The sequence below is a fragment of the Cucumis sativus genome, chromosome 2 (genome assembly GCF_000004075.3).
Source record: "Cucumis sativus cultivar 9930 chromosome 2, Cucumber_9930_V3, whole genome shotgun sequence".
In the NCBI taxonomy this organism is placed as follows: domain Eukaryota; kingdom Viridiplantae; phylum Streptophyta; class Magnoliopsida; order Cucurbitales; family Cucurbitaceae; genus Cucumis; species Cucumis sativus.
The window spans coordinates 10134853-10147397 of record NC_026656.2 but is presented as its reverse complement, the minus strand read 5'-3'; the positions used below and the strand labels follow the sequence as shown (position 1 = coordinate 10147397).

Sequence of the window (12545 nt, the reverse complement as noted above, 5' to 3'; positions counted from 1 at the left end):
GAAAGCTTAAAATTCCCATGGTTATAATGGGTGGAGTATTCTTTAAAATTAGTCTAAGTACTCGTGAAAAGCTTCATGCTGTCTGACTAAGAGAGATGGAAACTCTGGATCACTTATAATGGGTGGAGTATTCTTTTTAGTACTCCTGGTATGGCTACTTATCTCCCATGGAAGATCAATAAGATCAATGATGGATGATGGATGGTTTTGATGGTAGAAGTTTTTGTGAAAAAAGGAAAGATGTTTTAAAGATGTTTCAAAGATGTTTTAAAGATGTGCCACTTCTGCACCTTTGCAGTGTCTTTGGAATGAAATGAATAGTAGGATGTTTGAAGATAATTTAATTCTTTTCAATTTCATTCTCTTTTTGAGCTGTTATTCAGCATACAACAACTTGGTGAGTGATGCACAAATTACACAAGGTTCATTTGTAATTAATCTTTATGATTATTAACAATTGGAGGGCTCTTCTGGTTTAGTTTTGTGGGCGGAGGGGTTGCCTTCTGGCCTTGGGCTGTTCTTCTTATGGCACTTTTGTTAAATATACATCTTTTCTTTCTTATAAGATAAATACAAACATAAAGATACGAGCATGTGGACTTGATGCGCCTAAAAAAGACAACATATTTGAAAGAATATCAATAGCTAAAACCAAATTAGCCATATCTATACATTAATACATACATATAGCCTAGAGTTTTGAAAATTCAACTTACAAAATCAAAAGTTACCTATACCTTAACTTTTACATTTGATTGAAGGTACCAAGCTGCATATAAAGAACAATATTAGTTCCCTAAAATCAGCTTCTTAACAAAGCTGCATCCTAAATAGATACATAAATATACATGAAACCTAGTGAAGAAAAGTGGGAGCTCCAAAAATATAATAACGTTGCACCAAACTTGTAATCTAGCTGAAAAACGTGCAAAAAGAATATTACTACAACTTCAACTAAAAATCTTTATTATTTATGATAATCTGATCAATTAACCTTACTTGCATTCTATTTCTGTGTATAACTCTCCCTTTGAACTCCATTACGTACTATATTTCTAAAGACTATGGTTGGGTAAACTAAACAGTGATGAAGAACTATAATCTCTTATATTGAAGTAACTAATTCAACTGTGAAGGAGAGATCATCAACAACATAGATTAGACATGAGAATGTCGAGAGCTCGACAGTACAAGAAACACACAGGTAACGGATATGGAAGTAATGTTTAGAAGATGACCATATCCTCACCCGGAAATCTTTCATGTCCATAACCTAGATGTAAATCCTTACACCTGTTAAACATATGAAGGAAATCTATTAGAAGCATACAAAACCAGGGACGGGGCAAGAGGGTTTCAAGCTATGGTGGGGTTGTACTCTCCCTGGGTTTCAATTCAGCATATCATCCATATGGTGCTTGAAAAATGACTTGTTTCACCATACAGCATGCTTCAGATTTTGAGCCAAATGATACAAATACAAATATATATATATATATATATATGTATTGAGGCCTGCCTAAAATGAGCCATTAACAATTGCCTTCTTCAGTAATGAAATTTGCTAATAACCGGAGCTTTCATGCCAAAATACCCCAGCGACCAGTTAATCAACACATTCAGTATTAAACTATAGTCATTTAGGAAACCTCTTCCGATAGAGACCATGGGGAATGTACTCGATGCTAATCTCTTGCCCATCATAAATTCTACCATGTAAAGAATGTGCAGCCATACATGAGGCTTCTATTCTACCAAACTCAACAAAGACACTCCCCAACACAAATAAACTCTCCTGATTATTATCAGGATCCTTCTTTTCGCTTTTCTCAACTGCATTGGAAGCTATTCTCACCACAGGATCCAATCCATTTAGAGATTTCTTCTCATTATCAGCCATCATAGATGATGAAGCTTCTACACACACCAATTTTTTATCCAACCCAGTTTCAATTATTTCGGTTACTTTCGCATCCTGAAAATCATTTTCCGGGCTGCTTCGTTGTTCAGAGAGTACGTGACCGGTTCTTTCTGAAGCATTCTCACAATCTGCAACCTCAAAACATGTAGCATCAGTATTACCCATTTGACACAATTTGTCCTCCACAGCTTCGTCTTGATGCCTACCATTGTCAGGGCAATTAGCCTGCTTCTGATTGGAATCACTGGGGCAGTTATCAAGGTTAGCGTTGTTATCTTCAAGATCATTACTGTTTCTCGAAATCACCGTCGTGCTGTTCTCTTGAATCTCATGTTTGATATCAACGTCCGTGATATCACTAATTTGCTTGTATTCTTCTTCAGCACTGATGCATGGCTTTACAAAATTCACAGATTTAACTGTCCCAAACCTACAAAATTGCATAAGATTATTTTACAACAATCACAATAACGGAAATGTAACACTATTATAAACATTATTAGTAACTCTCAGGACCTAGCACATTCAAACCGAATATCTTCAAGAACTTCATCAATATCTGACTCAGAGAGTACAGGAAGGACATCTGCATTAAACTGGGACCAAAAAGAAAACAACTAATCAGCAGATTGCAAATGATACTACACAATAACACCATCACTCCGTCCACAAAACCGCATTGTGACTGCATGTGTGTGCCTAGATTTTTACTTTAAGTTGGGTGGGGGGACGTGAGTGTTTTCAGAAGCCATCACAAAAAAAGTACTAACGTACCACATTGTTAATTTTTAACACTACTGAAGGCCGTTGAAGGAGAGGTTTTACATGCTCTGGGATCCCATAACATGGTTGACATCCAGTACGTTCCTAGCATATGAAATAAAAATAAGCAAGGGCCAAATCCCCAAGTGAAATAAAAATAATATCTTCAAGATGCTTCATTGTGATCAAGAATTGTCACAAAAAATTAGCAAAAGAAAGAGATCGTTAGTACCGTTAAAGGAAAAGGAACAGCTGGAAATACTTTTAGTACTTGCCCTCCAATCTTCATACCATTCAGACCAGCACAAGCTTTGGACACAACTGATTCGTCAACGTACTGATAAATAAATTAAGTGCAATTGCAGTCAGAGAAGAAAATTAATCAAATAAATGGCATATAATACAAAAAAATAAATGGCTTATAATACAAAAAATAAATGGCATGTCTATATATATATTGAAAAAGATACCATACTTTTCATCAAGGGAACGAAAAGAAACTATCGCTCCAAGATACAAATGACAAAGAAATGGCTGGGAAGACGATATCAAAGCCCCAAAGCTTTATTTATTCACACTTCCTTTTTCTTGGTTGGGAAAATGACAAAAATTAAGCCGCAATCAAATTCCAGATAATACAGACCAACATTTCCACATGCTTTTGCCATATAGAAGTAAAAGAAATTAATAACTTAATACTTCTTAGCAAACAAACAAAAGTTTTAATATAATGATCAAGAATTTTTTCAGCAAGGATTGCCATGGCCAACAGCTACAGGAGCTACAAATACAATACATGAACATCATGGATATAATAAACACACATGTCGGCATATTGCTGCATAGAAGGAACAAAGAAATGTAAAATTTCATCATGCATTCTTTGCAAACAGTTTCTCCTAGTTAAATAGCAGAGAAGGGTCATTGGTGAATAAACAATTACCTAACATAGTTCTACAAATGAGTTCTAGTTTATGTTGATAAAAAAAAGAGCTGCATGTAAATAAAGGTAGACACACAAAAAGACCATCCAATATGTCTGGAATGGAACAGTGGCTTATAGTCACAAAAGGCGTCCCATCATTCAGAACCAAAAGCATGTGTTTTTTTTTAAAAAAATCATTGAGAAGAAATAAGAGAATACACGGGTATACAAAAACCATGCCCACAAAAAAGGAGACCCCCACTACAGGAAACGGTCATAAAGGCATTTATTCGTTTGCAAACTTTTAGTTAACCTTGTTGATAGTAAATTGAAAATTGAAAATTATTCTAAAAATTTATTTAACATTTGAAAAACCAGATGTGATCATGTGAATAAGAAATCCCAAAGTCAATAATCCATCCTGCAATATTTCTACCAGAAAGTGAGACACTATTAGAAAACCCATGTTTAGGTATTACAATAGTTGGAGTCTCACTTATGACAATCATAAGTTCACAGACAAGTAGCACACTTCATTAGTTCATTGCATTTTTACCTTCTGGTTTGCAATGGTCTGATGATTCCTAGAGAAAATAGCAATCTATGTGCATTGGTTAGAAACCAAAAGATTTAAAAGCGCCCATTAATCAGTAAAACTTTGCACGTTGAATCTTTCACTGTAATAAGAAGCAACCCATATTTGCCCCACTTGAGGAGAATGACAGAACACTACTAACTGAAGTCACCAACTCCCGGACTAAGACTGTGATCAAGAAGCATTAAGGAAAGATCACTAAATCAGATCATAAGGGATCACACACTGTCAAAAAAGTAATGCAAGGATATTATTTATCCTGTGTATACTATCTACTCAAACTTCCTTTAAGCATAGCATATAATGAAAAACTGATAACATGTGCTCTAGGTCTACAACTTGGCAGAGTTGACAAAGTAACCAGTATATAAAGAATTGTCTTATAAAATGAATCACTTAAAACGTCATGAAGTGGAACAGGCAATCCTTTGACATTTTTTGGTTTTTATTCTATAACGTAAAATGACAAATACAAGGTGATTTGAACTCTTTCATGAACAAACTAAATAATAAGTTATCACCATGTTGACACATACCATCAATAAATTGTAATTGTAAAGAACAAAAATAGAAAAGAAAGTTATATCAAGTACAAAGCATTTATGAAATAAAGAGACAACAGAGACAACTTAAAAAGTTCATGTACAAAAACAAAATACAAGAGGATACCGTAGGCTTCTACCCAAAGTAATATTTGAAAAATAATTACGGAGTATCATTTTCTGATTGGAAGTGTTTATGTAAATATGATGGAGTCAAACACAAGTTACACAACAACAAAAGGTCTTGATTCCTTTTTCAAAACAAAAGTAAAAACGCAAGTTACACAACAATATAGGTCCTTACTGCATCATAACACATTGAAATAGCACTTGAGCCAAACATGGTATACTAAAGCACATCAGACATGAAAATTCACCTCCAGAAAAGCACAAGGTCCATTAAGATCATCGTTGATCTCAAAGTGATAGGCCTTCAATCGTCCAAATGCAGTAACAACATCCCTAAGCTGTAGAACAAGGAAACAATCACCAAACCAACACAGTTTCAAAATGAAAACTATTGTGGAAGGTAAAGATCATAGGCAAGGGACATTTTCCTCAAAGTAAAATTACAAGGTGAAGAAAACATTTCCTCAAATTACCATTTCGGACGATAATCTATTTGAGATCCCAGCAACGATAATCTGCAACAAGATACAGCATAGCCTAAGCATACTTGACTATAAAATAAGATTACTAAGTGAAGTAATAACCCAATAAACTTATTCACTTTCAGACATAGATAGCTTAATAGGGCACGACTTTAGTTTGTCAAATATGGTGATTCAACCTACGTAGGCACCTTGCCTCCAGAGCTATTGTGGTGATGTGTGATGCATAATATATCAAAACAACCTCCTCCCTCATTTCAGAAAATTTGTATATTAAATAACTAGGGAGTACCATTCAGCAGACTATAGAGAACAAAAAAGAAAATATTCACACGATGCTAAACCATTAGAATCCTAATAGCTATACTCATCCTGAAAAGAAACAAGAAAGCTTCTAAACTGAGCTGCATATTTGGAATATGCTATTGGAAATATTACTATCAAATATTTTATACTGTACCTCTGAGAGAAATCCTAGAAGCTTCAGCCATTAGGATCTGATTTTGGAAAGAGTTTGAAATAAATTTTCAAAATAGAATAAATACTTCTCTTCGAACATGGTCCCTATGAAGGTGGAAAAAGAGAGGAAATCCCATTCAGAAACTTCATTTGGGAGAACTCAAGTAGGAACCAGGAGCCTCTGTTTCCCATTTAGAAAAAAAGAAAACTAGGAATGGGTAATCACTCTGGGAAAATATTTCATTAAGGGGCTATGGATATTCGTAATACTTGGAATTGCCAGCAAAGGGATTTGGAAAATCGTTTAAAAAAAAATGTGCTCAAGTACTGATGTAATTAATCACAATTAATCATTCTATCTTCATTGTAGGTCCAAAGGATCCCAGTAAGGTAATGGGAAGGCCACTCGTGGCAACTGGCAGAGCAACCTCCCTAGATGGGATGTATGTTTGGCAGTGTTTTCAAAGCGCAAGGCACACTCAAAGGCGACAAAAAGGCATGGCCTGATTGAAGCAAGGCGCAACTAATAAAATAATAATAATAGAAATAAAAAATACATAAGATTAGAAATAAATTAACTCAAATAATCTCGAGGAAAATAGTATTTGAAAAGAGATATAAAAATGAAAATGATTTTATTTCTACTTTGACTCTTTCTTTTTCAATTCTCCTTCCTTTCTTTGATTTTTCTTTAATTCTACCTTTAAAAACTCTGATACTTCCTTTTAATCTTGGATAAGAATGTTTTTTTTTTGTAAAAAAAAGTTGAGCAATTGAAGAAGGCAAGTGCCTTACTAAAGGTGCTCGCTTTGGGTACTTGCAAGGTGTTAAGGCCTCGCCTCAGGCGAGGACCCAACTGCGCCTTAACAATGCTGATGTTTGGAGCAGCTAGTGATTATAACCCTCCACGATTGCTATAAAAAATAAAGCTAATTGACACTAATTAAAAAGCTGTAAACAAATTGACTAATAATTAACTAACAGTGTTATAGTGTCATTGGAAGAAAATTTGCCCAAAAAAGGCCATATACTTTTGTGGTCAGCAGCTTATGGGAGTTATTAACGAAAACAACACAGCAGATATCATCCAACAAAGAACTCTTTTGGCTCATCTCATCTCAATCCAAGGTAGTCTTAAACGCTTATAAAGAAGAAAGTAAGTTTAAACCATTTGTTCATTTATGGCCCTTTTATATGGAATCTTGGTCCTGAAGGATGACTTCAGCATTTTTGTTGTTCAGCCAGCAATCTTCAGTGATTTTCTCGTTCAAATTTACACAATCATTTTATGAAGAGACCGAGAGTTTTATGGTCCAATATGGAAGGTAATAAAAGATGCATAAAAGGGGGGAGGATAGAGATATTTCTTAACTCATTAGCGCTTTGTTCTCTTTTCAATCCCCCCCACCCCACCCAAACACACACAACAACATAAAAATAATAATAATAAATAGACTCCACTCCCCATCATTAGCAAAAAGTAAGTGCTCGTCAGTGTCAAAAATTCAAATACAATATACATACCTTATTTGGTGAGTCCTCAACAACATCACTTATTTTATTTACCACCGGCATCGACTTGTCCAGGTCACCAGTCTGCATGAAAATAGCAACTGTCTGAAAACCTGCTACATGATAGTAACCACAATAGACCTCAGAAACTGAAATGACAAGGATGAAGAACAGATTCTATAAATGCTATAGAAAATTTAAGCAAAATTTAGAACCCGAGCTAATAATTCATTGGAAGAAAAGGGAAAAAAGAAGTTTGACAAGGGGCAAAAAAGGTACAGAGTCATAACCTCAACCCCAACCCAGTTATTGAATCCCTTATCTTTGTATCGAATCCCTGATCTTAAAATGTAGGCATGCAAGAAAAGAATATGGATAAGTACATCCCATCATCACATAAAGAGATTGAATGAAATTGAATTTGAATTAATCGCTCCAAAGATGGGCATTTATGTCAAATGGCTACATAACATGATATCATTTACCACTCTCACGATCTGCCTTTGAGCTACATGTTTGTGGTTTAATATGGTGTCAATACCAAGAGCTTTTCTTCCAGGTTATTTGTCCTAATTAAGTTCTTATTAGCCAGAGTCTACAGGAGCCAGACCGTCCACCACTTTTAAATTTTAACCTTACTTATTTATATAAGCCTGTGCACTTGTTCAGTTGTTTGCAATTTGCATTCAATAATGTCAAGGGATTTTCTTTTGCAATCGTGAGGGCATTCACTAAAACACATCTTCACTCGTAATCATTTAAGACCTCCTTAACTAATAGGTCCTCCAGTTGTGTTGACTGCATGCCTGAACATAATCTTTCTTGTAGGAACATCCACAATTGATCCATGCACTTGATGAGTTATTTTAATAGTAATACCCCTACAAAATGAATAATTCCGACATTCTCATTTCCAAGATTCTCAGGGTATTCCTTATACAGTGGTAGTTACACCATACCACAACTTGAGTCTTCTTCAATCCATAAATAGATGTAATCCCATTTCCATCTAAGATTTGTAAACCAACCTCATCCACTTGCAGATCCATCCCTCCCTTGAGTGGAAGGCTTAATTAAACAAAAAAAAGTCCGACTTTCCTCTAACCAAACGTTGGAAAGAACATAGAACAAGCAGGCTAGAGATCAACCAAGAATGGGTTCTTTGTCCCAGAAAAGGGTATGCAAAATGATTTCCTCTTTTCTACGATGACATTACTTCACGTGTGCAAATACTGACCCCATAAACATAAACTAGCATGACATAATCAGATATTCAAGACTACATTGCCCACTCATGCAACCTTCTCCACACTTTCCACCACTGCATTCAATAATTGTTTCTAATGGGGCCATCCGCAAGTTGCATCCTAAATATAACACGAGCCATTTTTCAACTCTATAAGTCAACCTAGCATCCACCTTTTGCATATACTAACCTAAAATATGTATCCACATAATGGAGAACTTACTTACATGGAGATTCTCCTTAGTCCTATATTTTCTAACCAGACATTCTTGAGAGCCAAGAGAAAAAAATTACCACAAATTACCTCCCCTGTCCCAGAAAAAGAAGACGTAAGAACCTTCATCTAAATCCTGAGCTACTGGGACAATGTACTATCAAAACAAAAGAATCAAAGACAAACAAAGGTCCCCAATAATCAGAAGAGAGTTATACAGGGTGCTGATACCTGGGAAACTATGGCTCAACAATTTTAGATTTTCCTTGCAAGTTAAAACTATACTACTCATTCAATCAATGAAATAATTAATTCAAATAATGCTAAATGTATTACAGATTGAGGGTATCAAGAGAATGGAGATGGCCAAGAATTTTGGATATTTATTCTTACTACAGTTTCGATATAGTCTTTTGGTCGCCGAATCTTTAGAGTGGAGCCAGAGAAGTCACTTCCATCAAACAAAAGAGCTGCTGAAGCATCCTCAGGTGTCAGAAATTCGACAAGAGCTTGACCCCTATCTTTGTGTATCTGCATAAGTGGAGTTATGCACCAAAACTCCCATCAGACAATATCATAACAAAATAGAGACACACATGTAGAACATAGAATAAAGCACTTACAATACAACTAATACATGGCTGGGTTCCTTCGATGTGATTAACACCTGAAGACATAAGAAAACCATTCAGGCAATCAATGATTGCTTTCTCAGATGCAGAATGTGGTAAGTTTTCAATATAAAGCCTCCTCATTGGCCGAGTAGCTTGGGTAAGCTGAACCAAATCAAGAGAAACCTTTGTCTTCATCGCTATATTATTTGAAGAAACCACTGATAGAGATTTCCCCATTGCAGAAGAAAAGAATGCACCACCAGATTGATCATTACTAATGCCCAATGAAACAGTAGGATTTGACGGTGGAAAGTTGGAAGCAACTGAGCCAGAAAATAATCCAACCTTTTCTGTCGGAGGAAGATCCAACACTTCATTTTTCTCCTCGGGTGTTCGAAGAGGTGATGGAGTCTTGACAGCAGATTCAGTTCTTCTCTTTCTAGGTGAATAGCCACCAAGACCACTAGTTGACCCAGAATGCCGCCGGTATTGGCTATTGGAAGTGTTGGTAAAATCCCCCGTTCTTTCGCTATCAGAACGCCATCTCCCAGACTTCTTCACATGAGACTCTAAAGGCAACTCCTTCTGCCTAGCTAACTTAGTTGAGTGCTTGTGTGACCTTGGAGAAAGTGAAACAGATCTTCTATGTTTACTTTCACGATCTGGGCTTCTTTTCTGTCTTCGTTTCAATCTAGAATCTTCATAACGTGAAGTCAATGATACTACAGCTTCCTTTCTTTCTCTATTTTCTAGGTCATGGTGTTTCCCATGATCATGTTTCTTTGCAATGTACTTGTCTCTATTCCTGTCATCATCACCATTTTGAGATTTTCTCTTACTGTCTCTATTCCTGTCATCATCACCATTTTGAGATTTTCTTTTACTGTCTCTGTTCCTTTCATCATCACCATTTTGAGATTTTCTCTTACTGCCTCTGTTCCTGTCATCTTCACCATTTTGAGATTTTCTCTTACTGCCTCTGTTCCTGTCATCATCACCATTTTGAGATTTTCTCTTACTGTCTCTATTCCTGTCATCATCACCATTTTGAGATTTTCTCTTACTATCTCTATTCCTGTCATCATCGCCATTTTGAGATTTTCTCTTACTAACTCTATTCTTGTCATCATCACCATTTTGAGATTTTCTCTTACCGTCTTTGTTGATTTCATCGTCAACATTTTGAGATTTTCTCTTACTGTCTCTATTCCTGTCATCTTCACCATTTTGAGGTTTTCTCTTGCTTTCTTTCTCAGATTCCCCCCTACTATGATCTTGACGTCTATCCTTGCAAGCTGTATCTCTTGAATGCCTCTTTGCAGTTTCAGTTTCAATATCAATCCTACAACTCTGGTCATTTTTTCCCCAACCAAGACTTTCCTGGCCATATTTCTGTCTTTCATCATTTTCATTCCTGTCGTGTTTAAGTTTACTCATCAGTGACAATCCAGATTCATAATTATTTCTATCACTCCTAACCACCATATTGTTCTTCAACACTGTCTCCTCTTTTTTCCTTCTTGAACTATCTTTGGCTGATTCCTCCTCCAATGAGAGATTTTGCACATCAAGGGAAGAACCTTTACTGTGACGAAAAATTCTTTCAGATGCCCGATTATCAGTACTTGTGGCATCCACCTCAACCGTAGCAGCTGACCCTTTAGTCTTCCTTCTAAGCATAATATCTTCAAAGCTGAATGGCCTAGTCCGAGCTGCACTTTCATCATCAGAATTGCTCCGAGTCTGCTTTTTACTCCTTCTACTGTATTGTTTTGAGCAACCATGCGTGCTCATCGTCCCCTACTTAGACTAACGATACAACGTCAAAATTAATCAATAATCAAACAAAGACCCCATTGACCATGTTAAAAAACGAATAACTTAAGATGGAAATCCTCAGTGCCACGCAGTCACTTGCAGAATCAATAATCCTACAAAACAAAAAAATACGCATATTAAGAAAACATCAAGTACCAAAACCAAACATCGAATGAATAAATCAAAACTTAAGAATCCAAGCTAGAATGCAGACTGAATTTACTTGAACGTGGAGCCTCTTATTTTTCCCACTTTCTAAATGTTTATCACTCAAGTTGACTGCAAGAAGACATAACCCAAAGCTTGAGCAACTTAAAGAAGATCACCCCAACTTTCTCTTTTGCTACTTAACTAGCACGCTGGAACCCCAAAACCTCTAATTAGCCAAAAGAAATTAAAATAAGAAAAAAGGAATTGCGTACAAAGCAGTAAAGGGAAATAATAAGAATGAACAATCTCGCATGTAAACGCCATTTTCTAGGATTAGAGAGTCAATGAGGAGTCGTAAGGAGAAAAGGAAGAGCAGGAACAGAAGAATGAAGGAAAACGATGATGAGGGAGAAGATGTAAGTGTGTAACCTTAGATAGAAAGCAGAAATGAGAGTTGGAATGCGAAGCGAGCGGAGGGCGATGAAGAAGAGCGGTGTTGCTGTGTTGAGAGAACCTGCAGAGAAAGAGAGAAGAGGGGAATGGCGACGGAGAAGGAGGAGGAGGAAAAAACCTAAATTGAGGGGGGTTTTCTCTTTTCTTTTTTTTTTTTGTTTGCGATTTTAGTTTGTAAGTCACCCGTAGTCGTGGAACGATCTCTCCCTCCCCAGCTCACCCCGCCGCGTGGATCGTTTAAATGCACCACCCCCTTCTCTTTAAATCGCTACTTTTAATCCTTTAGACGCACCACCCTCTTCCCTCGAAATAGATTTGGGCCATTTTTTTTGTTGTTTTTAAATCCATGCTATATATTTTTAAAGAAGAAAGAAGATTTCTTCTATTTCCCCATTCCTATTCTTTCATGCTTAATCTACTTCTTTAATTTCATCTTCCAATATTCTAACAAAAATTGTAAGAGTTATAAGATTTTCAATACTTTATTCCGTACCTTTTCGACTCAACTTTCTACGGAGTTTAGAGTTTGGGACTAACTTTTCTTTTCTTTTTTACTAAAAAACAGTATTTTGTTTTACCTTCCACTTACTTATTTGGATAACTCATTAAGTTGCATTTTGAAAAAGAAAAAATGATTTCATCTTCCAATAATGTTATATAGTTGTGTTAATGGGGGTGTGAGAGAAAAAGTTAGCATTGACAAAAAAAAAAAATCCATACAAA

The 12545-nt window shown here is 36.0% G+C and overlaps 1 protein-coding gene across 6 annotated transcripts; it reads right to left on the bottom strand.

Moving 5' to 3' along the window:
- Positions 1-1085: 1085 nt before the first annotated feature.
- On the bottom strand, positions 1086-12070 carry LOC101213128. Of its 6 annotated transcripts, none has more exons than XM_031880599.1 (11): positions 11799-12070; positions 11443-11595; positions 9411-11332; positions 9181-9318; positions 7340-7411; positions 5348-5389; positions 5123-5212; positions 2916-3020; positions 2696-2788; positions 2438-2517; positions 1086-2351 (listed from the first exon to the last, which is right to left on the bottom strand). In XM_031880599.1, exons 3-11 carry the CDS (start codon positions 11193-11195, stop codon positions 1637-1639), a joined length of 3120 nt encoding a protein of 1039 aa, XP_031736459.1. In that variant the 5' UTR covers positions 11196-11332; positions 11443-11595; positions 11799-12070; the 3' UTR covers positions 1086-1636. The 6 variants fall into 6 exon arrangements, with proteins under 6 accessions (XP_031736459.1, XP_031736460.1, XP_031736461.1 ...); XM_031880600.1 differs by having other exon boundaries at positions 11443-11578; XM_031880601.1 differs by having other exon boundaries at positions 11443-11498.
- Between the last annotated feature and the right edge of the window lie 475 nt (positions 12071-12545).